Source organism: Ovis aries, chromosome 20 (assembly GCF_016772045.2).
Source record: "Ovis aries strain OAR_USU_Benz2616 breed Rambouillet chromosome 20, ARS-UI_Ramb_v3.0, whole genome shotgun sequence".
NCBI lineage: Eukaryota > Metazoa > Chordata > Mammalia > Artiodactyla > Bovidae > Ovis > Ovis aries.
Window position 1 is genome coordinate 11,421,168 of NC_056073.1, and position 26,638 is coordinate 11,447,805.

At 49.0% G+C, this 26,638-nt stretch overlaps 1 protein-coding gene across 1 annotated transcript; it reads right to left on the reverse strand.

Annotated features, from left to right (window-relative positions):
• Positions 1–808: 808 nt before the first annotated feature.
• CCDC167 (coiled-coil domain containing 167) lies at positions 809–15,955 on the reverse strand. Its single transcript, XM_004018791.6, has 4 exons — positions 15,884–15,955; positions 2,720–2,814; positions 2,476–2,528; positions 809–1,159 (listed from the first exon to the last, which is right to left on the reverse strand). The coding sequence occupies exons 1-4, from the start codon at positions 15,923–15,925 to the stop codon at positions 1,056–1,058; spliced, it is 294 nt and encodes a 97-aa protein (XP_004018840.1). The 5' UTR covers positions 15,926–15,955; the 3' UTR covers positions 809–1,055.
• Between the last annotated feature and the right edge of the window lie 10,683 nt (positions 15,956–26,638).

A 26,638-nucleotide genomic window follows, 5' to 3' on the forward strand; every position in this document is an offset into this window, starting at 1 on the left:
GTGTGACTAAAATAACAGGCGTCAGACCAATTAGTGCCACTAGACGGGGAGGGAGCTCCGCGTCTGCACTGGAGGCCGCGGGCGCCTCTCCCACTGTGCTCTAGGCGCATTTCTCCAGCGGTCCTCCCCGCCGGCAGGTCCTCCCCTAGAGCCTTCTGCCTACACACTGCTTGGGTCCTTCCTTCACGTTCCATGGCCCGAGCACCCAGGCAATGCCTTTCCCAGCTTTTCTGACTTAATTGGTGTGATCTCGGCTCCCAAGCCCCTGCATCCTTCTGCTTGCCCTACTTGGCCTTGCTCCAGCCTCCCGCGCCTGTGCTGGAGGAGAGGCTGTGAGCAGGGGCCAGGTGGTCTGCGTTTGCCCCTCCTGCAAACTCCGCCAGGTTTCCTGGCCCCTCACCGGGAGCCTGTCCGGTCGTGAGCGTGGCCCCGGCTGCCCACTGGCCCTGCAATGCCTCCCCAGGCCTGCTGCCTCTTGAAGAGAATGGGTTAACTGCCCTCCAGGGGGACCACCACACAAGCACGAGTCCCCAGGTTGCCCTTCAGCACACAGGCTGCACTTCTGCTGCTGTGATCACAGGCAGGCACCAACTGGGGTGCCAGACCGCATCTGGGGGGCACAGGGACAAGTGGTGTCAGGTCGGCCTCCACCCAGCAGCCCGAGCTCTCGATGTGGCTCCCACTGCAGCTCTGCCTGAGCAGGTGCTTTGTCACCGCCTTATTCCCCACCTGGCGTGGGAGCTCACCTTCACAGCCCCTCTCCTCCCTTGAATCCTGAATGCCACCCCACTGCCACTGGGTCATGACATTTTCTCGGCACACAGGTTCTTTATTGCCTTTCTCCTGGGCCAAGCCAGCACAAAGTCCTTCTGGAGCCCCAAGCCCCACAGCGGGAATGGGAGGCGAGAGGGGCCAGGCCAGCAGGAAGCCCTGCTCCAATGTCTGGGTCAGGGAGAAACAGCCCTTGTACCTTGGTCCTCTCGAGGCTCAAGGGCCTGCTTGGCTATGGTCACGGAGCTGAGGGGAAGCCAGGGTTGACCGGAGAAATCGCAGCCTCACAGGGCCCAGTAGGCGTAGATGACCGTCAGCAGGAGGAAGATGGCCACAGACAGCAGCATGTTCTTGCGGTTCTCCTGCCGAAGCAACTTTAGCTCCTTCTCTGGGAGGAAAGGGGTGGTGGACAGGTGTCCTCGATCTGCACAGATCCTCACAACCTTCTGGCTATAGGTGCTGGGCCCAAAAAAGCCCCAACCCCCAATGTGGCTCAACCGTTTCTCTCCAAATGCAGCTGAAGACAGCATGTGTGGGAGAGTCAACAAAAGGGCTACACGTGAAAGCCCAGCGAGGTGGTGGCGTGGCCTCCCCAGAAGGGTCCTCCAGCTCGTCCCTGAGTGGCCCCGTGGCGCCCTTCCCTCCGGGGCGTCTCATCCGGTCAAGCAGAGACTGAGGGCAGCTGGGCCTTCCTTAGGGAGCAGGCACAAAGTAGGGCCACACAAGCAGTGCTTCAGTCTGCCCCCTGCTGGATGCCCAGCTAAGCAGGAACTAGTGATGGTGAGAGGAGGCCGTCTGTGCTCACGGGGTGGTCAGGCTGCCTCAGGAGGACGCCAGCCCAGCTGTTCCACAGCCACGCTGTGTCCATTCATGACACAGAGGTGGTTGGTACTCTGAGGGCTAAACTGAGTGATAAATGCTACAATTTTGTGTGAAAACCACCAGCTTTGAGGGGCAAACTGAGGTCTCATTTCTCCCTGTGTGAGGGAGTGGGGACATGTGCAAACCAGCCTTGGGCAGGCCAGACAGGACCCAGGCAGGGGTATGTGACACGCACTGTGCTTATAGTGCCGATTCAAATTCCCCCGCCGTATAACTATTCTAGGGCTGACTCTGGGCCAGGTCTGGCCCCCCAGGGTGACTAGAACAGAGCCCGAGGAGCCTCTGCAGACCCTTTACCTCCCAGGCCACTGGGCAGGGCGACAGTGGGGTGGTGGGGGACAGCGGCCACCCTCCAGCTCTGAGCCGGGTGTGGGCTCCCCAGAAGGTGGCAGCATTGCTCCACCCACAGCAGCCCTTCACAGCACCCATGTGGGAGGTTCATTGTCCCTCCTGGGCCCCAAAGACCCTACTACCATCTTTCCCATTGCAAGGTTTTCCTGGGAGGGAACGGAGGTCTGCAAGGAGAGGGCCAGAACAGGCTTCCCAAGGCAGGAGAGTGAGAGGGATCTCAACCCGGCTACAGCCACCCCCTCCATCCTAGGGAGAGAACAGACCCTCTGGCCTCTCCATCTCCCTTGGAACAGAAGAGCAACCCTGCTCCTCTCCTAGGCTGCTGGGCCTTCAGTGGGGTCCTGAGGGCTGGCCCCCTCCTGAAGTGCACCCTTGACCCCCATCACTTTGTGGGCTCCCCAGGCTGTCTGCCCATTGCTGATCCTGGGACTGGGGGAAGGGGGGGCTGGCAATGGGAAGGAGCTTTCTTACCATAGTTGGAGGCTTTGTTCATCAGGCTGCTTTTCTCCTTCTCCAGAGACCTCCTGTGAGGGGGGAAGGTCAAAACAGCTCAAGCGCTTTTCCCACCTAAGGAGCAGCAGGCGCGCCATGGCAGGATGGACAAGAGGAACAAGGGCCCAGGTCTCTGGAGGCAGGGGGAGGGGAGGGGTGGAATGTGAAGGTCAGGACCCAGGGACAGATACGAAAGGGTGGGGGCCGTGGGGAGGGGCATCACCTGGCCTCTGAGCTCAGCTCCGCCCCACAGAGCCTGGAGTTCACCACCTCCAGATCTCTCCGACATTGTGACAGCTTCTTCTCCAGCCCATCAATCTGAAAAACACAGCACACCTAGCAGATAGAGATGGGTGGCAGAGTCTTCCAGTTTTCAAGACAGCTGGGATCCTGGGATGAGGAGGACGGAGTCTCTCGGAGTCTTAGGACAGCATCCACACCCCGAGTCCATGCTTTGCTGTCCTCTACGTCCACGTGGTACAGCCTCTGCCTGGCTGGAGACAGCTGTGAGTGTTGCTCAGGGTCTCCGAGCTGCCCTGACCCACCGGGCCACACGGGATGGGGCAGACAGGAGCAGCCCTTCAGTCAGCTGTGTCCCCAGTTGGGCCCCACAGCAGGAACCAGAGCCCTGAATGTGGCAGGTTCTGCTACACGGGCGGTGCCTAGAATGAATGAGGTGATACGGGCAGCCTCTGCCTTTCCAAAGCACTCCATGCGCGATTAGACATCTAGGGGCCAAAAAGCAGAGGCATTTCTTCACATTGGCACACTTCATTTTAAAGTAACCCAAGTTGTAATAATACACATTTTCCCATGAGATTCAATAAAAATTATTGAAAGTACAGATCAAAAGTTTCTGACTTGGCTTTTGTGCAAAAGCATTGACCGGCATCAAGGTAGCTGTGACGTGTGCGGTAAAATAGCTAAGCTCCTGAAAGACTACATGCCAAAGGTGCCAGTTCTCCCATTTATTTTGATTCTAGTTTCAGAGATGTGTTCTTGGGGAAATCATCTGAATTACGGGGAGATGCTTTATGAAATACTAGATTGGGTCGTCCACAGTCCTGGTGTCACGCGTTTGGCTTTCAGAGTTCACCTGTGTCCATCTGTCTCCAGGTGTCTTGTCAGCCACACCTCTTTGGGTCTGGGCCTGTTGCTTCTTGCGCCTCTGCCCTGCTGGTGGAGCCCAGACTGCAGTGGGTGGGAATTCAGGGGCCCTGTGTCCCTCACAGCAGCTGACTGAACAGTGCCCTGGGTCCAGCTCATGCTCGATCTTCCGTATGACCTCACTCTCACCACAACCCTGGGAGGGACAGCAAGTAACCACGTCGATTTCACAAATGGGAGAATGGGTCCCCCAGATGGGAGGACTTTACTGAGAAGTCAGGGTAGAACGCCCCTCTCCTTGAAGGTCTCAGCCAGCTCTGCTCCAGCCCTTTCTGGAGTGGCCCCTGTACAGACGGAAATCAATGACTGCGCAGACCAATCCCAGCATCCCTGGTGTTCTGGGGACAGTGTCAGAGTTTCCCTTGAAGACTGGGCCTTCAGCCCCTCCTGGCCCGCACCCACCCCGGTCCTTCTGGGTCAGCCTCTTTCCCTTGTCCCAACGCTCAGCCCAAATCACACACCACCTACCCCCTTCCCTGCAGGCCCCGCTGCCACCGACTCCAGCTCTGGAAGCAGGGCGTTGTGGGCGGGAGCCACTGCAGAGCCTTGAGTTAACTGCGTCATTAACTGCTTGGTTAATTGCGTCATTTCCTGCTAGTGGGTTCCAAAGGGAGGGCTGTCCTGGAACAGCCCTAGCCAGGAGATGGGGCCTGTGCCTGGGGAGGCCAAAGGCCGCCCTGAACCTGTGCTGTAGGGACACCAGCGCCAGGGAGCCAGGCTCAGGGAACGGAAACAGCCTGATGTGAAGGTTAGTGGATGTGAAGGTTAGTGGAGATGGAGCCAGGAGGAACAGGTGACAGGCCACTGCGAGGCCTGCACTTCACAGCAGCACCCCCGACACACACAGCTGCCCCTCAGGCCCTGAGACTTGTGGTTTCCATTTCCTGGTGCAGAAAGCAAAATCAAGGCACCAAATTCTATGCTGGGCCCCACACAAAGCTTAATTCTTGCTGCGCTCTCTCCTCCATGAGGCCTTTTCTGCGGCCCTTGGCTGGAGAGGTGTTGCCTCCTTCCCTGGGCAGATTAGCCAATCCTTCTCTCATGAAGCCAAGTGCATATTATGTCATCCAGCTGTGGGAGTCCAAACCTCATCTTGCCAAACTCCGGGAGCCCCCTGGGTAGATGATACAAATCTGCAACCCAGGGTCACGTCTTGCCTAGATCAACCCACTCCACTTACGTGTGTGATGCTGGCCTCTAAGGAAGCCTGACTATAGCGCCTGCCCTAGAAGGCGTGGTGGCCATCTGTCCCCTCTCTGTGGCCACTATAAGGCATGGGCTACTGCAGTCCGTGTTTGTAGCCATGGAGGAATGAGTGGGGCTAGGCCTCATTTAGCACATGGCGTCTGAAACTCTCCCCTCATGCCCACAGAAGCGGAGAGAAGCTAGGAGAAGCGGTGGTACATGCACGTGGATTATATACTTTGTGGACCACCCCATGCAAGTATTACTTCTAGGTTACATTTCTCCCTGCCACCCTTTGGCCAGGCCCTGGTTTGCATGTCATTCTGTGGAGGAATTTCGGGGCTTTCCATCCCTAAACACCTCTACAAGGCTACCGGGGGCCAGGAACTCATCATGCTAAGTAAAATCTTTAAATTGAGGTTGGCAAACTGCAAGTGGGCATGCCAGTCTGCTGTCACGCTCCAGGCAGGGCCTGTGGAACTGGCAGCTGGAGGCCTTTATCTGAACGAGCCCAATTTATCTGCAGTTCCATGAATACCCCACTTTCACTTACCACTTTTTAATGAACATAAACAGACTAACACAAATCAAGGTTTTAGGGACTCAAGTTCTAACTTCCCTCCATGAATATTTATGGCCTGCTGCAGCGCTCTCTGATTCCCTTCTAAACATCAAATCCTTTAAACCCAGCTGTCTGCCGTGGGCAGAGTGAGGGCAGTCTGGACTGTCGGGACACTCTTCAGCAGGCCACAGACCCATCCTCAGAAGGTGGCCCCCCGCAGTCCAACACCCTGCAGCACTTGCTGAAGCAGAAGCCGGTTCTCAAGCAGCCATAATAATGGGTGCAAAAGTTCTAGTGACCTAGGGACTTCCCTAGTGGTCCAGTGATTAAGAATCTGTCTGCCAATGCAGGGACATGTGTTCGATCCCTGGTCTGGGAAGATTCCACGTGACATGGGGCAACTAAGCCACCGCAATAAGAAGCCGGCACATCGAAACAAAGAGTAGCCCTTGCTCACTGCAACAAAGACCCAGTAAGTAGAGGCAAAAATAAATTTTCTGGTGACCTACTGGCTGCTGATCAGGCAGGGAGGAAAGGTCAAGATGCATCTTTTTAAGTTGTGACTGGGGTCAGGGAGTGATGGCCACAGAGCAGAGCTAGCCCAGCAAGATGGAACCTGAAATATGGGTGAGCACCCAGGAAGCAGTCCTAAAATAAGCCTCTAGTTGGCTTTTCAGTCAACAATGACAAGCACATAGGGAACACACTTCGCAGATTCCCCCAAACAAATCTATAGTCTTCGATCAGCCTCCTCTCTGCCACCAGGCTGAAGGCAACAGAGGACAGGACAGCCAGGACCAGGAGAGAAAACATGGGTTAGGACCAGAATAAGGAGACAAATGTCAAGAAGATTCTGGAAGCATAAGGGTCAGAGCTGGGCAAGCAGTTGGAAGACCAAGTGCCCAGAGGCCTGAAGCTGTAGTTTCTGAGAAGTGTGGTAACAGGGAGTATGGGCTGTAATCTGGTGACTTAGCCCGCCAGTCACCTGCTGTGTGTCTAGGTGACTTCCTTAATTCTATGCCTCAGTTTACTCGAGTGTAAAACAAAGGTAATAATGTTTCCTATTTCCAAGAGTTGTGGAAATGATACAAAGCAATACATGTAAGGTATTAATATTAGAACAGTGCCTCACACACACAGTGAAGGTTTAACAAGTGTTTGCTATCATTATTAGAGAATGGTTTTCAACTAGATCTTTAGGGAATAAAAAGAAAATTGAGTTAATTTGTGGCAAGAGTAAGAGGAGCAAGAAACGGGGGTGTGAAATAGAGCGAACTCCCCGTTGGTCACTGGCTGGTAGCAGCATGAGGGGAGCCCCTCGGCTCAGGTACGGCCGTCCTGTCCATGGAGGGTCAGCAGGGCCTACAGGGTCGATCATCAGAACAGTCATGCCTCCAGACCAGCCTCCCCAGCCGGCTTGGGACGCGGCACACTGGGGACTTTATGACCCTGCCCTGGGATGAACCTGGGGTGGTCTGGAGCCAGTGCCATGTTGTAAAGGTTGGGCCTGGTGGAAGCAGAGGTCAAGAGGCCAAGGGCAGCGGCTAGAGTCAGAACAGACTCAAGTATGGTCTGAGCCCCAGCGGGCATCTGAGAAGATGCGGAACAGCAGGTGGGGGCTGGCAGCTGGCGCCCAGGTTCCCTGAAGCCGCGGCTTTCTGGGGCCGGGTGCTCAGCTAAACTGGGAACAGGAATGCAAAGCCCAGGACTTCAGGTAGAAAGAGGCTCCATCAGAGATCTGACCAACTCTGACGGGAAGGGAAGATAACACTCTGGAGGCCAGGGAGGCTCCCGAGACTCCTGCCCAACAGGCTAGAGAGTAGGCATTCGGCAGGAGGAGCGTGGCTGCCCCACTGGTTCAGTTGTAGGACTTCCCTGGAGCGGTCTGCTGGCTGTATCTCTCACAGGTACAGTAACAGCTAGGGTGGGCACTGAGGCAGGCCCTCATTCAGGTTGTGTGGGAGTAGAGAGTGGATGCCCCTGGCGGCAGTAACACGGATGAGAGAAGTGTCCACGCATTACATTTATACTCAGAAGACCAAGTGTCTGTTTTACTACAGGGGAACAGAACAGTGTGTCTCAGTCAGTAGGCGAAGCACGGCTGCACAGGGGCCCGAGGGATCAGTAAGGCCGTGGTGTGAGCTCCGCACCACTGTCTGCCTTCTGGCACGCCACACAGAGCCAAGCACCCGCTAGGTGTTCTGTAAGCTTGCGTGCAAGCAGCTCAGGGGGCTGGGAAACAGGTGGTGAACAGGCAGCCTGTCCTGAGAGTAAAGTCTGCTCTCGACCCCAAGACCAGCAGTGGCTAAAACCTGCCCATGGAGACGGCCAGTCTGAGCCGTGGTGGGGAAGAAGGGAGGAGGAGAAAGGCAGGGAGCCTCTCTCAAGGAGTGGGGAGCTGAGGGCCCCGGGGGAGGTCCTGGAGACGGGAGCCAGAAAGTCTATATTGTGTTGGCCAAAAAGTTTGCTCAGGGTTTTCTGTACCATCGTATGAAAAGATCTGAACGAATTTTCTGGCCAACTCAATATTTTAACCAGAAAGGCCCACGAGGGATTCCTCCACAGTCAGAATGGGAACTGCCGCCCTTCTCACCTAAGCTTGGGCTGGGGGATTGGAGGCTGGGCAGTGGGCAGAGGATCAGGCTCAGTGAGAACTGTAAGACCAAGGATTCTCCCCCGAGGCGGGGGTGTTTCCTGCAGCAGATCTCGGGGTTCTGAAGGCAGACTGACGCTAAGGTCAGAAGAGGCCCCGGCCCCAGCCAAGTGAGGCCACTGCCCCTGCTGGCCGGCACTGGGGCCAGGGCCTCTCCGTCAGAAGCAGCTCTGGGCTCCCTGCAGGCAGTTCAGTATTAAGCAAAACTACCTCTGCCGCCTGACTTGGGGAATAACACCCTATCCTCACAGCTTTAGGGAAATCTCCCTGGGGTCCTATATACCATAAAACCACTGTGTTAAGAGAAACTGTAAAATTCTCCCAGAATCCCCAGGGGGCATCTTTTCAGGAGTGTGGAGCCTCCTGGTACTGAAGTGGCCCCTTTCGGGGCAGGGAAAGATAAGCACTCAGCATCCTGGTCAGGCCAAGCCTGCGGGCAGCCATTTCCAGGTCTGCCAACAAGCACGAGCTGTAGGCTGTGGCTCTCCCACTGAAGACTCTCCTACTGAAGGTGCTGAATGGTGCTCCCAGAAACATCCTGACAGCCCAGGAGGTGGCCCCCGCCCACTTCCTAAGAAGCCACTGTCTAGGGCCAGACTTTCTTCTGGAAAAGGGCAGAGGCACACTTGGGGCTTGGCGCTGCCAGGCAAGCCACTGTGCTTTCCAGTTTAGGAAGTCGTTTCCAGTCTTGCTGGCCTTGCTCTTGGGAGCTTCTGGGCTCTAAGTGACAAGGGGCTGAGAATGAGTTAAGGGTCAAGCAGCGGTCACGGGGCATATCCTGCACTGGCCTGGCCAGATCCTTCCTGCACCGAGACCTAACAATGAGCGTGCTGCTGAGGGACCCGAGCCCAAGTCAAATCATGGCCTTACACGTGTCTGGATGGCAGCGTGCCGGTCAGAGCAGCCTCTGGAAGCCTAGGGCCCACAGTAATACCGGCAGCAGCCAGCACTCTGGGAGCAGGCACTGCTCTAAACGCCTCACATGGCTCCCTCACAGGATGCTCACGATAACCCTGGGCGGTGAGGAGAAGTGTCAGTGTCCACATCCTGCGGATGAGGAAACCTGGGCCACGGGGATGAAGTAACCTGTCCAGGGTCACACAGCCGGTACCCGAGGGGGTGGTGGTGGGAGTCAGCGCTGTGAGCCACCAGCCTGTAGCCACTTTCAGCTCTTAGGCGAAACCTCCACTTACACCCTGGGCCAGTCTGTGGGCAGCTTCCCTTCCCGCATGCTCCCCACTGTCTGCATCAACTCTGCAAGAAAGGGACCTTCCCCTTTTTACAGAGGAGAAAACTCCTGCACGTTTATGCAAACAGATTTAGGTCACAGCACTGGGAAGTCGCAGAATTGGGGTCTGAATCGGTGTTTTTCTGCTTCAGAGCTCATGCTCTTTCCACCACTTCAAGCTCTTTCACCAAAATCCCTCATGAAAACATTCATGACAAAGAAGGGTTCTGTGGAACAAAATCATTACACATCCCAGTTGAAGCCCATCTAAGCTTGTTGATCTGGCTTTAACAGATTCTCTGCTCTGAATAATCTTGTACAAGGGCTTTGCTTGGTTTCTGTCCACATAACAGATACTCGCTGTGAGGGAAGAACCTGACTGAAATCTGTTTGCCTGGAGACAGTGAGATGGGAGCCTAGCGTGTCCTCACACTGAAGGCAATTATTACCTTCCAACTCTGAGCTTCAGACATCCGAGGCACCCTCCCCCAAATGACCTATGCTGCCAAAGCACCCTGACAAAGCACACAGAACAAATACGTGTCTGAGAAGGAAAAAGGTGGGCTAGTTGGGCCTGAAAACCTCTTCTTTCCCCATAGCCTTTCTTCTTACTTGTTAACAATCCACAGCCCGAAGAGTGGGGTCAAATGTTTCATCTCTAGCCCCAGCAGTCCGCGAATTGGATTTCTGGAAACCCACTCATTCTCACATGTCAGGGAAGCCCCAGGACATTTATTACGATGGGGAGAGAAGCCAGCCTGCCAGCCCAGATGGTCTCCAGCTTCCCATCTGGGGCCTTGAAGCCACACAGCCAACTCACATGAGGGTCACGGGCCCTGATTTTCCAGGGGACCAGCCTCAAACCCCAGAGGACGGATTACCCTGATAGCCCCTAAGGGATGTTTTTCTGTGGAGGAAGAAAACAAAAACCTCCACCATGGCTCCCAAATCATCAGAAGTTTCTCTGCTAGGCTGGGCAGACGACAGCAAACCCACCCAGTTTTTAATCAATGAACAGTTTCAGGAAAAGCAGAGAGCTAAGGGGCTTGTCATTTCTCTGGAGAGTCATTCCCTGCCCCAGGTCAGAAACTTGGGGGCCGGGCTGAGGCCCTCACGAGCTCTGAAGCCTTCTGAGACCCCCCTGGCCTTTGAGCAGCTCACAAGCAGATCCATGTCAGTCTGCGCCTGGAGCCTTCAGTCGTCCCTGGACCAGAACACCCGAGCTTTGTTTTCTCTTCTTTCCCCCAATATATAATTTTTGATAAATTAGCAAAAGCCTCTTCATCGCTGAAAGGCTCAGAGCCCTTTTTAAGAATTGGCATCCACCCCGCGCCTTATGAATTCATTAATTAAGATGCTGGCAAACAGCCACTCCACACACGCTGACATCCAGCCGTGTTAGGTAATGAGGTTTTAGTCTCCTGACCCCCGTCAAGTGGAGTGGAGCCAGACACAGGCTGCCCAAGAGAAATCACCTGCCCAATGGCGACCTGTCGCTTGTGCCTGGCAGCAGGTGAGGCTTATTTAATGGTCAGTTGCCCTTGAACTGTGTCCACAGGCCTCAAGCCTTTCTCCCAGCAGCAGCCAGCAAGGCGGTGCCCAGATGCCTGCTCCACTGTGGCCTCCTGACCTCTGACCGACGAACCAGTCAACTGGGCCCAGAGGTCAAGAGGTGAGGGTTCAATGCCTCCTCTAGCTTTTCAAGGCCGATTCAGTAAATATTTATTGATGGCCCACTAGGCTGCTTCTAACCTTTGTCTTAGCAAGTTGGTAGGTTCCTGTTCCAGAACCGAGACAGTCTTCATCCACACGCAGCGCTGCTGCCTCTCACTGCCCTCAAGGAGTTCACAGCGGGGGCTGACGGTGCACAAACACAAGTGTCCAGGATCCCCTCCTCCTGGGGCTCATCCTGCCTTGGCCAATGTTTCCTCTCATCCTACCACCTGTCTTTCACCATCACTGATCCTGGCCTCTCTCTCTGATAAGAATTCCAGTGAATTTTAAATGACTACCACTCACTTTTATTCCCTCTAGCTGGTCAACACAACATTGACTCCCAACCCCTCATCCTTTGTATGCCACCACAGAAGTTAGAAAAGCTCAAAGATACTTTTCCAGCCTCAGGGCAGCCAGAAATGGTCACGTTCCAGATCTAAGCAATGAGAAGATCCAGAAGTCAGCTGGGAGACTCCCAAGAGAGCTTATGCTTCACTGATAAAAAGGACAAAGAGTGTTATAGTTCCTTTTTCTTGTTCTCCCTGACTTAAAGTTGAATATGATGACTGGGGCTGTGGCAGCTATCTTGTGAATAGAGGAAACAGCTAAGAAAATGCAGAAACACCAGCCCTGACATAGCTGACCTTTTGAACTGAAGTCAGTAGCTACCTCTCTCTCCGAATTTCTTGTGATGGGGGAAAAAAGTGTATTCTTGTTTTTTTAGGTCACTGAGGTCAGTTTTCTGTAACTTGTAGCTTAAAAGTTTTCCAAACTGATAGATTTTTGTACTGGGCCCCAGATCCAACTCTCTAAATGTCAGCCAAGACACTGCACATCTGTTAACTTAAGACTGTTGAAACATTTAAAGACACTAAGGTGAATGGTCCAGCTGTGGTGGGAAAGTACAATGACCAAATAACAGGTCATTACTATCAGAAATTAAAAAACAAACAGGTTTTACCTGAGCCAAAATCCTATCCATTGAGACTGAAATGCAACCTTTCCCTCAGGCAGAATCCTTCTATCAGTTTAGATGGAATACAATCTTTCCTTCCTCCCACACAATTTGAAAATCAGTACCAGAGCTGGTGATTTCTCATCTGAATTCTAATTCTCTCTTGTTATTCAGAATAAAACTTGGTAGCCAGTTTTTCCCCAAATCTGAGATCTCACAAGGTGGCACATGAGTTGGATAAAAAGGCTTTGAAAGGAGCCACAGGTTGGGGAGGGTGAGAGATGCCTTGGTGTCCTGGGAGGTGACTGTCCAGTCCAGCTGGCCTGAGCCAGCCCTCAGGGGGAGTGCTGCCTGCTCAGTAATTGCTTCATTACAGCAAGTGGAGCCTGTCTGCAGGTGCTGAAATCACTCACTTGTGGGGGTTTTACTGCACTCGTCAGATTAACAAACATTTTTGATTAAATCACCACTTCACTGGCTCGGAGCACATGACTCTTAATAACAGGACAGTATCTGCGGCTCCTGGACGCCAGTGCACATTCAATACTCAGATCTGCAGGGGGCAAAGGAGGAGCACGGTGAGGAGACAGCCAGAAGCCAAGTGTTTTTCTCACTCGCACAGTTGCAGAGCTCAAACCTTAGAATATCCCAACAGAAGTAACCTAATCATCAGGATGACCAGCGTAAATACTTATACTGACATTGACAGGTTAATAAAAAAATGGGCAAAACTGATTGGTATAAGGCACTAGGAGGCAGGCACATCACCATATCAAAACACTTTTAAAATTCACATCAGGGACTTCCCTGGTGGTCCAGCGGCTAAGAATCCATGCTCCCAATATAGGGGGCCCAGGTTCCATCCTTGGTCAGGGAACTAGATCCCACACTCTGCACCTAAGAGTTTGCATGCTCCAACAACAACAACAAAGCCACTTGTCGAAAGAAAGACCCAAAGTAAGATCCCAGCTGTCACAAGTAAGCAGCCAAAACAAAGAAAGTAAAAATAAATATGAAAAAAGGAAAGGTATATAATAAATAAAACCCATATCAGACAAACAGAAGACATCTATGATCTGTATGTGGACCACAGCCACTGAGTCTGCAAGCCCTGGTGATGTTCAAGTCCTTCATGTCACCAATGAGGAAACTATAAAGTCCAAACTTAGTTACTGCGGAGGGATGGCCACCGATAAGAAAGCCTTGTTTACTGATTATCCAGCGTGCCACACGTGCTCCTTTACAAACTCTCTCATTTAATCCTCAGAGCCACCCTGTGAGGTGAGACGCAGTCTGCTGAGGAGACTCAGGCTGTCCAGTAAAATACACTTACATCTTCTTCCACAGAAATGGAGCCCTAGTTGGGCACATGGTCTCCTAGGTGATGAATGTATTTACGAGCCACCCCTTACAGGCCTTGCATCTCAGCTGCAATCTTTGCCAGTGGGGATAGGGCACTTTGGGCCCAGTATTCTGAAGACACTGAGTGTGCTTCCTCCACTCCGTCTTTCCAGTCAGTGAACACTTCAGTGTGGCGCAACCTAGCTTCCTTCATGAGGTGACAACAAGGCCCTGGGGGACAGCAGAACCACAAGACCGAAGGAATATGGTAGAACCACTACTGCCCTGGTGCCCTAGACCAGGAGTTGGCAAACAATGGCCTGCGAGTCAAATACGGTCCACGACTTGTTTCTGTAAATCAAAGCTTTATTGGGTGTATGACTTGCTTTTGTAAATAGTTTTATTGGACCACTCATTAATTTACATACCACCTATGGCTGCTTTTTGTGCTAAGTATAGTTTTTGGTTATTTTTTAATATAGCTGAGTCTCATTATTTTGGTAGTTATGTTCTATAAAGTTGCCAACAAAAAATTAGCAAATACTGAACCAAGTTAGGTTCCAGAGAGCCTCTGGTCACAATATTTTTATCAGCTGATCAATACAAAACCCTGTGTGCTTGTGTCTAAAGAGACCTTATTTAATATATATTGTTGTTTAATTAACATTGAACTCACATCCAACAGCACTATAACTATGACTGAGAAACCTAATCTAACACACACATTTTTCTCCATAAGGCACGTCTCAGCCTTCTTGCACTCTGGAAGACTAAACAGCACTCCAGCCCTACACTTGAGGGCCATTTTAAACTGCAAAATCACCAACAAAAAGCACAACAATGCGAGAAACTTGGTACTAAATAGACCAGAAAAAGGACACCAGTTCAGAGCTCACAGAAGAGTTGAAAAATAAAGACCCTCTATTGCCTTGTTTGACCGTAACTGGACATGTGTGCCTCAGGTGAATCAAATCTCAATGCTTTGAGTCAGTTTGGTAATTACTACAGAAGCGTTTCAAGTATTGATTAGGGGGTAACAAGCACATTTTAGCAAGCAGACAAATGCACAATACGTGATCTGTGAACAATGAGGGTTAACTGTAGTTGCAATAGAGACCATATGGCCCATAAAGCCGAAAACATTTACTATCTGATCCTTTATAAACAAACAAAACCCCGAATTTTGGGATTTCTGTTACAGCAGCTTGTCATGTCCTAATATAGGCTATAAAGTCTAGCCTCTTCCCATTTCAGAGTGCCATCTCATTTTAGCATCTAGATTCGATTTTATTGTGCGTTAGTCGCTCAGTTGTGTCTGACACTTTTCGACCCCACGGACTGTATCCCACCAGGCTCCTCTGTCCGTGGAATTCTCTAGGCAAGAATACTGGAGTGAGTCATCATTTCCTTCTCCAGCGGATCTTCCTGACTCAGGGGTTGAACCCAGTCTTCCCAAAGTTTGTTTGTGTTTTTCCACAACATCTTACAGAAACACTCGAATGAAATTTGTGGCCATCCCAATGCAAGAAGATTCCACCAACCTTGTTCCCTACAGAGTAGGCCAGTATTTCTCAAGTGGTGGTACTAAAACCTCCTGCATTAAGCATGGATATAGCTTGTTAAAAATACAGATACTTTGTTAAGAATACACAACCAAGTTCTACTGAATTACCTGGGATGGGGGAGAATTCAACTCCCCATTTTTAACAAGACAGATGATCCTTAATGCATTCTTAAGACTGAGAACCACTGAACTGGGAGTAAGTTCAAGAAGACAAGTACCCAGTATATTTCCTGCAACCGCGGAAAGGGTGATCTAAGGGAACCATAAAACCGGAGAAAGAAGATGCAGCAGAAGGCAAACCACCTGTGCTTGATTTTGGGCACCTCAACCATTTCCACTCCGCCTCTACTTGAAACTTCAGTTTCCCCATCTGTAAAAATCTCACAGGCTTGTAGTGAGGATTAACCAGGAATGCAAATAAAGTGACAAATAGCACTTGCTCAATAGGCGTCAATTTTCTTTCCTTTCCTTATGCAGTTATTTGTAAGCTCTTTGAGAACACCATTCCAGAATCCTCTACAGATCCCCACAAAGTACTTTTCAAGCTCCATGCTTCAGTTCCCCAGAAGAAAACTTCCCCATCTCAGGCCACCAGTAATATATTAAATAGTATGGGGACCCTCACCTTCGGGGGTCCCCTCATCTACAGATTTCTACCCCTTGGGGATCCCCCTCACTTCCGAGTCCCCGCCCCTTTTGGGTTCCCCCTTTCACTTAAACGTTTCCTCTCAGGGCCTCCAAGTTTCCGTATCGCGCCCTCTTTGGGGCTCCCCTTACCCGCGAGTCTCTTCCCCTCTGGGAGTCCCCTCACCTTCTGTTCCCACCTCTCGTGACCCCTCGGGCTGGCAACCTTCGATTCTCCCCAGCGGGCCGTCTCACCCTCGCGTCCCTCTCCCAAACCCACGTCGCCCTCATTTCCTCCCCTTACTCCTTCCTCCAACCAGTAGCCCGGCCGACCCACCACCCGCCAAAGGGAGAAGTTCACGAAGTGCTGCAGCCCCCGTTTCTCCCCTCACCTCTAAAGCGACGCCCAGATTCTCCCGCTTCTTTTTAGTCATGTTACTCGACGGGCTCCCGGAGTCATTATTGGACGCGCCCACTGGTGGCGCCACGCATGTGCAAAGTCTCGTGCTTCTCCCTCATTGGCCGCCGAGGTGGCGGGAGGCGGGACTAGCGGCGGTCGCTGTCTAGCTGAGGGGCGTGGCCATCTTGGTACGGCCATGTTTGTGAGGGGCAACCCTTCTTTGTGGCCTCAGCGTAGAGGGCGGTGGGGAGAGAGTACCTGGATTGGTCCGGAAGGAACGATGTCCCGCCCAGGGGTGGAGCTATCCCTTTCCTTCCTTACCCAAAGCCGCTTTACAGCACAAGAGATGCTATTTTTTCACCACATTGTCATCTGTGTCCTTCAAGCTTTTAGAGACCACTTTGCGCTGTTTGAGGAAGCCAGCTCCCATCCCTTCAATTCTGTCATTTCTTCACTATGGACCTTCAAGACCCATACTGAAGCATTGCCTCACCTCGAAGCCCCATCTTGAGCCTCTTGGCTCTTTGGGAACTGATAATGATCTGTTGTTATTCATCCTTTTCGTCTTGTTCTTATTTTTCTTGTTTTATTGTGACAGCCTACAAACGTCAGAGAAGACTTAAATGAAAAGCAGCTTCCTTTATCCTGCCACTCAGTGCAGTTCCTGTCTTCGTTTCCGTGTATTCTGGTCCGGGCTTGGTCTCAGACATTATATTTTATGATGTTGTAGTCCTATCGTACCTCCCTGGTGGCTCAAACGGTTAAGAATTTGCCTGCAATGCAGGAGACCCGGGTTCAATCCCTGGGTCTGGAAGGTCCCCCAGAGAAGGAATTGGCAACCTACTCCAGCGCCCTTACCTGGAAACTCTCATGGACGGAGGAACCTGGCAGGCTACAGTTCTTGGGATTACAAAGAGCTGGACTCGATCGACTGTCTTTCACTTTTCACTTTCAGTCCTGTCCATACAGTATGCTGTAGACCCATGTCCTTTGAAATGCTCTGACTGGGATCCAATTTTGTCTGGTAACCCAGTTACCCATATAGCCAAAACTAATGTTCCCTGATAAACACTTTTATCACCTATGATGCACTCAAATATTTCCTAATCCAGTCTGTTCAAGTGAGAAAAGCTAGTGGCAGGAGACCTATTAAGTTTATATCGTGACTCATTAATAGATATTTGAAATAGACATTTTCCAATGTGCTTTTTTTTAAGCTTAAAAAAATTTTTTTTTTTTAATTTATATTCGTTTTTGGCTAGACTGGGTCTTTGTTGCTGAGCACAGGTTTTCTCTACTTACAGCGCACAGGCTTCTCATTGCGTTGGTTTCTCTTGTTACAGAGCATGGGCTTCAGGGTGTGTAGGCTTCAGTAATTGTGGCACATGGGTTTAGTTGCCCCATGGCATGTGGAATCTTCCTGGACCAGGAGTCAAACCCGTCGCTCCCCCCACGTCCCCCACTGTGTCCGCTGCATTGGCAGGGGGATTCTTAACCAGTGGACCACCAGGGAAGTCCCATTTCCCCATGTTTTGAAATCAACATTTTCAGTGGGGTATATTCCCACCAAGCGAATGCATCTTCTTGTATTATTTTCTAGGCTGTTACCACCAAATTATGCTAAAGCAAATATCTTTGTGTACATAGCTCTGTCCTTCTGAATTATTTCTTTAAGATAAATTCGCACAAGTGGAATTATTGGGTCAAAGAGTATGAGAACAGCATTGCAGCTTATTTTCTGACCAGTTATCTCTCTGTTGGAGTCTGTGTTTCTGTGTGTGAATAATAACCTTGACAGTGTTTGGGGGGAAAAGTCTTTTCAGATCTGTTTTCTCTTCTTGATAGAGTCACTGAATGATGGAGCTGGAGGGAACCTGAGATACCATCTCGCCCGGCTGCCTGACTGAGGCCCACAGCAGGAAGGTGTAGTAAATTCTATCTGAAAAGGAAGCAGGCTGTTGAGCAGTTGTTTAGTGCAGTTTTTAGCGCAACACCCAGCCCAGGAAAAACTTACTCTAGAACACTGTCCATCAACTGTCAATCAACAGCATTTATTGTCAGAACACTCTTCATAGCTTTGGTTCTGATCCCAGAAAAACCAGACTCTCTGCTTCCCAATTATCATAGGCACAGGCCCAGGGGAGGTGAGAAGAGAAGGAAAAACACTGTGTTCTTTTAAAAGTGATTCCTTCTGCGTTTGTTTGGCACCAAGAAAAAGCCATGGGTATGCTTCATGTCAGTCCCTTGTCTCTCTTCCCCACTCCTGGTGAACTGATGGGTGAGCTGTCATCCTTCTCCCCAAGGAGCCTTGGATTTTCCAAACCAGAGCTTGTCCCACGTATCTGCTAATGGGACATAGAATTGAAGCTGGAATGAGAGCCTCTGTGGGTTGTAGTAAAAGGGGGAATTTTGAAGTGAGGCTGACTTGGATTCCAGTCCCAGCTCTGCCACTTAGCTGTGGTGTGATTTGGGGCAAAACACTTCAACTCGCTGAGCCTTGATTCCCATAACTATAAAATAAGCTCGTCACGTCAGACTTATAGGGGTGTTGTGAGAAATACTAAGTGGTTGGTACTGTGCTTTGTGAGTGACCACGAGAGATAGCAAGACTAAGGTACCTGTTTCCAGCTTTTCATTATAGGGTTTTGCTTAGCAGTTGTTGCCATTCGTATTTTTTGCTATTGTTTTGATACTAGTTTCTGTCATCTTTGATATCATTGTAAACCATCTGCTGTTAGGAGTTTTGGGCAAATATTGGTTTATTTCCTGTTATTAAGGATGTGTCATTTACTGCAAAATGCAGCCACTCACGTACACTCTATTCAGAGAGGAGATGCCCTCTTCACCTCTCTACTCATCCCTCCTGCTGAGATCATCAACTGTGGGTTTCATGTGCCCAGACATTGCAGACGGGTGTGGGGGAGGTTGAAAGAACCTCAGGTAACTCACTGAGGTCCTTTCACCCCTTGGTAAGTTCAAAGACCAGCTTTGATTCCCATGGGGGCTGTTTGCTGAACCTAACGCAGCTTGGCCTGGCTTTGTGCGGGAAATTCTGTCCACATGTAGATGGTAGATAGATTACCGTTGGCTGGCTGTCTGTCTGTCTGTCTTCGTTCTCCAGTGAGCTGTGGTCTTGAACGGTCTATTTGGGAATTTTTTAGCTAAATTTTTAAGGGAAATCAAGCACCACACTGGCAAACAGGAGAACTGGCTTCACTCCTGGCCAGGTCAGGTTCTCACTTCCTGACCTTGGGCAAGTCAAGCCTCTTCTCTGGCTCTCAATTTTCTTGTCTGTGATGGACACACTGGGGAGACTAGACAGCTTAGACACCGTAGGATTCTGTTTTTAATGGCCTTGTTACTTGTAAAGTGCCCAGATAAAGGCACCCTCGTTGACTGTAAGGTGGACATATAAAATAAGAAGCAATCATTACCCTCAAGATATCATCAATCTAGTTAGAGAGACAGACTGACAGCATGAAATAGTGAGTGCCAGACAACATATAATTAAAAGCCAGCTGTTTGGTACTTACTGTTGATACATTAGAAGCTCAGGGTAGAAAAAGAATGCCATGCATATTCGGGGTGGCTTTGTGGAGATGGGTCTTGGAGGATAAATGAGATTGGATAAGTTGAAGATGGGAGAGGGCACTCCAGGTGGGAACCCAAGGATTTCCACTGCAGGGAGTGCCCTTCTCAACCCTGCACAAAAGCACTGTATTGGCTAGACACAGCCCTCCCAAATTTGTCATGGAGACCCCTAAGTCTATTCTTCCATCCCAGCCGCATCATGGGGTTGCTGGACCCAGAGGGCCCAGGCCTGGACCCCTACCACTGCCCTAAGGGCACCTTCTCAGAGCTGGAGTGGGGGAGATTGAAATCTTTCATTGTCATAAGTATCACAGGCAGGAAATGAAGAATTTCGTAGGTGGTTAAAAATACAGTGGAGGCTGATTTATGTTTGAATTTTGTTCCAGGACAGGAGATTATAGCCCAGGTTCTGAGGCAAAGGCAGCAGTGTCTTTATAGCCTGCTTGGATCAGTTTTATGTCTTAGTGATTTTTATATATTTCAGCTAAGCCAAGATGCTCGAACTTTTTTGTCCCACACTTCACGGGGGAGCTCATGTACCACTCCTGCACCTAACCTCATTTTCCCATAAATAGAAAAAAAAGCAAAATAGATGAAAAAAGTGTTTTTGCTTTCTACCTAGTTGGTATCCAGTGATGTTAGCTCAATTAAACCAAATCATAAATAGATGATGAACCCACCTGACACCCTGAAGCAGATGTCAAGGGACATCTCGAAAATAAAAGGACAGGAATCTAAATATTGTTGAATATGCAGACCAGTCCTTCCCATAATATTTTTTAAAAACTAATTTATTTATTTTTGGCCACGCCGGGTCTTCGTTGCTGAATGCAGGCTTCCTCCAGTTGTGGTGTGCAGGCCCCAGGGTGAGCAGGCTTCAGTAGTTGTGGCAAATGGGCTTAGTTGCCCTTCAGCAGGTTGAATCTTCCCTGACCAGGGATCTAACCTGTGTCCTCTGCATTGGCAGGTGGATTCTTAACCACTGGATTACCAGGGAATTCCATAATATTTTCTTGATAAGAAGAGATTCCTATCAGATATTAGCATCGAGATAAGCTATGTGGCCCTTCCTGGCATGCTAATAGGATTTTACCTCATGGCTACTGTACCTTTTGTAACTGATTATACTTCCCACTATTTCGCTCACAACAAAGCTCAGGTCTGAACTTGTTCAGGGATTTTGAGCATAGATTTTCATGTACTAGCATTCTCCTTGGCTTTATTTTCTTTTTCTACCCTTGTTTTCCCTTTGTTCTATCACTTTATCTATTTTTATCCCACTGTATTGTGTACATTTTGGTTAACTACCTCAAATCCTTTTTTAGAACATAAAGGAAAATAAATCAATAAATACATCCTGTGTTTGTAAATATGGCACTTTGTTCTTTCTAAGGCAAACTTTCACATCCATTAGCTCTGTGGTCCTCACATGGCTCTGTAAGGAAGGTTGGGCAGGCTCAGTCACCCTCCCTTTGCAGACAAGGAATCTAGGTACATCCATGGATAAATGGCCTGCAGAAGAGGACAGACCCACTCCTCCATCCCTAAAGAAGATGGCCTGAACCCTTCTGAAGAAGGAGATGGAAATATGAAACTAGTAGCCCACTAGGTGACTTTTTACTAGTAGGTGTGGATTGAGAAAGCGGAAAAGTTGGAAGGGACACAAATTAGGGTGACCATTGGCTTCAGGGATTCCTCCAGAGTCCATATCTGTGTTGCCATCTCTACCGCCCCTCCTTTTCGATAACAAATCCACTTCCACTGGTCACATGGGGGGCCATGTAGCCCCCTGAGCAGGGTAGCCAGTCATAGAACCATACGCTGTTGGCCACACTGATTGCTTCAGAGGGGAGAACTCATGACTCCGTTTGGGCCAATAGGAGATCTTCACTGAGATTTTTCATCTCTAGCTGGGAAATGAAACCTCGTCTCAGTTTTGGTCGCAGAGCTATTGTGCTGTGACCCTGGAACTGCCGCTAGTTGTGCTGCCTTCCATGAAAAGGAGTTCCTGTGGAGTATGAGGTGAGGCAGGCAGAGTCCATAAAGCAGCAGCTAGTGAGAGACTGTGCGAGAGACGGTGCCTTGTAGATGTTTCGACCTGAGGTTCCAGGTGCTTCGCCCTTGCCTCTCCCAGGTTGGAGGCCAACACATCCCCCCTGTTGAGTACGCCAGTCTGAGCTGTGTTTCTCTCACTTACTGCCCAGAAATTTCTTACTTCATATAATTTGTAGACTGAGTTTTTTTGTTTGCTTTTTCTGGGAGAACCCTGAAGTTCTGCTTTTCTGAATGTTCATACATCTGGATACTCAATGTTTAAATTTCAGTGTTCAGCTTCTGCGAGGGAGCTTGGGCCCTGGGAAGTAAGAATAATAATTACCAGCACACTGTCAGGCATCTATCATCGGAACATAAGCAGAGGCAATAGAGCTTGGTGGTTCAGGGCAACTGGCTCGGCTGCTCATCAACTGTATGACCTTGAGCAAGTTACTTAACCTCTGAGTCTCAGTTGCCTCATCTGTAAAATGAGGACAAACTGAATAGTAGGTATCTCATAAAATTCTTGTGAAGATTATATAAAATAATCCATTTCAGCATATAATGCTGTGCCTCATACCTCATTGTGCTGTGCTTAGTTGCTCAGTCATGTCCAACTGTTTGTGACCCCATGGTCTATGGCTGGGCAGGCTCCTCTCTCCATGGGGATTCTCCAGGCAAGAATACTGGAGCGGGTTACCATGCCCTCTTCTAGGGGATCTTCCCAACCCTGGTATCGAACCTACACCTCCTGCATTGCAGAGGGATTCTTTACCAGCTAAACTACCAGGGTAATCCTCATACCTCATTAGCACACCATAAATGTGGTTCAAATATTTTGGACAATTTTACATGTATTATGCCTTGAGAACTCCTATGAATGAAGCAGAACAAATATTCTCATATCTGTTTGGCTGATGAAGACTGATATCTGGAGGGGTTAAGTCATTCATTCATATCACCTAATAAGTGGGAGAGTCTGGGGGCTTCCCTGGTGATCCAGTGACTAAGAACCCCATTAAATATGCAGGGGATGCATATTTAATTCCTGGTCAGGGAACTAAGATCCCACATGCTATGGAGCAACTAAGCTGCCATACCACAGCTATTGAGCCCGCATGCCACAACTAGAGAGTCTGCGTGCCACAGCAAAAGATTTTGCATGACACAATGAAGATTTTGCATGCTGCAACTAAGACTCTTCACAGCCAAATAAATAAATAAATATTTTAAAAAAATAAGTGGAAGAGTCTGGATTCTAGCTCTTGGAGTCAAATCCAAGGTTCTCGTCTTTGGATTTTGTTACCAAATGGCTTTGTGCTGGCTATTCTCAGGAAGCCAGTTTAGCAGCTTGTAAAGGGCACCATCCCTCCAGGGACAAGGTCCATTAGAGAAGCCAAATTCTGTCCAGAAGACAGCTTGCTGAGGACAGAGGATTGGCACTGGAAAGATGCCCAGAGGAAAGACCAAGCACTTGCTTATCTGCACTCCTCTTCCTCTTCTTCCTCCCTGGCAGCTCTCAGCACCCACACATCTCACATATAAGAATTCTACGAGACAGACACTACAAAAATCAGAAAGTAATGTAGAGGCCATTCGAGTCCATTCATTTATTCAACAAACATTTGTTAAACATCTACTATATGTCAGGCATAGTAGATGTTATGGTGAACAAGACACAGATCAAATCTCTCATTTTACAAGTGAGAAAAACTGAGCCCCAGGAAGGAAGATGGTTTTCCTAAGGTCTACAGTGAGTTAGTAACTTTGTTAGACACCTAGAGCTATCTGCCTAGTTCATAGCAGCCCCTCTTTTCTGAAGTTTATGTGATCTCACCTTCCTTGTCACAGCTGTTTGGGCCAGAAAAGACAATAATCAGATACCTGACAGAAGCTGGGCCAATCAGATGTCACCTCCCAGAAATCTGACCCTGAAATGTGATGCTGTTCTCAGCCCAGAGAGAAAGGGACAGAATGAATGCATGGTCATATCCACAGTCCGTCTCTTGGATCAACCTGTGGGTGTTCTATCAGCACTGCCCATTTTTCATATCTTCCCTCTTCATTTGGGAAAATTTTAAATTATTGTTTTTTTTCTTCTTGCAACAAAAAATAACGTGAACTAAGACTGTGGCCGAACTTGGATTAAAACCTGTCTCCTGGCTCCCAGACCTGTTTTCTTTCCATAACATTGACTGGCAGCAGAGATGTTTCCCAAGGAGTTCTCAGAACTCTGGCTTTTCGGTATGCCATGCAAAACCATACCATCCAAAGGCGTTCTCATGGTTCAGAGAAGGGGTTTCTGGGAGGTGTCAAGTCCCTTAATCTCTAGAGCAATTGCCTTGGGGTGTGTGTGTGAAGGTTTCCAGAACAGCAGGAGAGGATGATGATTAAAAGTTCAGGCACTGAGGCCAGACTGTCTGAGTTCAAATCAATCCTGGTCTCTACTCATTAGCTGTGTACCTTGGGCAAATCATTTTTCTCAGTTTCCTTCTCTGATATTCACCCTCATGGGGTTATCATAAGATTCCATATATGTATAGAGTGCTTGGAATAGTGTGCAAGAAACTCTAGTTGTTTACTATGCAAGCAACTTGTTTTTTTAGGTTGCATTTGCTCACAAAACATTCCCAGACCCTTAGGGTTTAGCTTTCACTCACTTCTCTAGCTACTGCTAGTCCCCTGAGATCCACCTTGGTCTGATCCCATTTTTAGCATAAAAACAAGTAGCATTCAAAGCCCAAGTCAGATACCACATGAAAAGTAATCCATCTCTGACCTTTTACACAACTTTATGTGTGTGTTGTACCTGTGATGAGTTGTTGTCTCAGCTCGTACTCTCCCCTGGGACAGGAGCTGACCAGACCGATTAAAGTTTCTCATCAAACCTTCATTCAACGATTATTTATTAAGTGCCTATTGGAGAAGGGAATGGCAAACCACTTCAGTATTCTTGCCTTGAGAACTCCATGAACAGTATGAAAAGGCAAAATGATAGGTTACTGAATGAGGAACTCCCCTGGTTGGTAGGTGCCCAATATGCTACTGGAGATCGGTGGAGAAATAACTCCAGAAAGAATGAAGGGATGGATTCAAAGCAAAAACAGTACCCAGCTGTGGATATGACTGGTGATAGAAGCAAGGTCCGATGCTGTAAAGAGCAATATTGCATAGGAACCTGGAATGTCAGGTCCATGAATCAAGGCAAATTGGAAGTGGTCAAACAGGAGATGGCAAGAGTGAACGTCAACGTTCTAGGAATCAGCGAACTAAAATAGACTGGAATGGGTGAATTTAACTCAGATGACCATTATATCTGCTACTGTGGGCAGGAATCCCTTAGAAGAAATGGAGTAGCCATCATGGTCAGCAAAAGAGTCCAAAATGCAGTACTTGGATGCAATCTCAAAAATGACAGAATGATCTCTGTTCATTTCCAAGGCAAACCATTCAATATTATGGTAATCCAAGCCTATGCCCCGACCAGTAAGGCTGAAGAAGCTGAAATTGAACGGTTCTATGAAGACCTACAAGACCTTCTGGAACTAACACCCAAAAAAGATGTCCTTTACATTATAGGGGACTGGAATGCAAGAGTAGGAAGTCAAGAAACACCTGGAGTAACAGGCAAATTTGGCCTTGGAGTAAGGAATGAAGCAGGGGAAAGGCTAATAGAGTTTTGCCAAGAGAAGGCACTGGTCACAGCAAACACCCTCTTCCAACAGCACAATAGAAGACTCTACACATGGACATCGCCAGATGGTCAACGCCGAAATCAGATGATTTATATTTGCAGCCAAAGGTGGAGAAGCTCTATACAGTCAACAAAAACAAGACCGGGAGCTGACTGTGGCTCAGATCATGAACTCCTTATTGCCAAATTCAGACTTAAATTGAAGAAAGTTGGGAAAACCACTAGACCATTCAGTTCAGTTCAGTTCCTTTCAGTTCATTTCAGTCACTCAGTCGTGTATGATTCTTTGAGGCTCCATGAATCGCAGCATGCCAGGCCTCCCTGTCCGTCTCACCAACTCCCGGAGTTCCCTCAAACTCACGTCCATCGAGTCAGTGATGCCATCCAGCCATCTCATCCTCTGTCATCCCCTTCTCCTCTTGCCCCCAATCCCTCCCAGCATTAGAGTCTTTTCCAATGAGTCAACTCTTCCCATGAGGTGGCCAAAGTACTGGAGTTTCAGCTTTAGCATCATTCCTTCCAGTGAACACCCAGGGCTTATCTCCTCTAGAATGGACTGGTTGGATCTCCTTGCAGTCCAAGGGACTCTCAGGAGTCTTCTCCAACACCACAGTTCAAAAGCATCAATTCTTCAGTGCTCAGCTTTCTTCACAGTCCAATTCTCACATCCATACATGACCACTAGAAAAACCATAGCCTTGACTAGACAGACCTTTGTTGGCAAAGTAATGTCTCTGCTTTTCAATATACTATCTAGGTATGACCTAAATCAAATCCTTTATGATTATACAGTGGAAGTGAGAAATAGATTTAAGGGACTAGATCTGATGGACAGAGTGCCTGATGAACTATGGAATGAGGTTCATGACATTGTACAGGAGACTGGGATCAAGACCATCCCCATGCAAAAGAAATGCAAAAAAGCAGAACGGCTGTCTGAGGAGGCCTTACTAATAGCTGTGAAAAGAAGAGAAGCAAAAAGCAAAGGAGAAAAGGAAAGATATAAGCATCTGAATGCAGAGTTCCAAAGAATAGCAAGTAGAGATAAGAAAGCCTTCCTCAGCAATCGATGTAAAGAAATAGAGGAAAACAAGAGAATGGGAAAGACTAGAGATCTCTTCATGAAAATTAGAGATACCAAGGCAACATTTCATGCAAAGATGGGCTCAATAAATGACAGAAATGGTATGGACCTAACAGAAGCAGAAGATATTAAGAAGAGGTGGCAAGAATACACAGTAGAACTGGATCTTCACGACCCAGATAATCATGATGGTGTGATCACTCACCTAGAGCCAGACATCCTGGAATGTGAAGTCAAATGGGCCTTAGAAGCATCACTATGAACAAAGCTAGTGGAGGTGATGGAATTCCAGTGGAGCTATTTCAAATCCTGAAAGATGATGCTGTGAAAGTGCTGCACTCTAT

Coding starts and splice junctions, on each gene's coding strand:
- CCDC167 (XM_004018791.6), bottom strand. CDS start 15,925: ATGACTAAAAAGAAGCGGGAGAATCTGGGCGTCGCTTTAGAG. Junction 2,529..2,719: donor GAGCTGAGCTCAGAGGCCAG/GTGATGCCCCTC, acceptor CCCCCCTCACAG/GAGGTCTCTGGAGAAGGAGA. Junction 1,160..2,475: donor GAACAAAGCCTCCAACTATG/GTAAGAAAGCTC, acceptor CTTTCCTCCCAG/AGAAGGAGCTAAAGTTGCTT.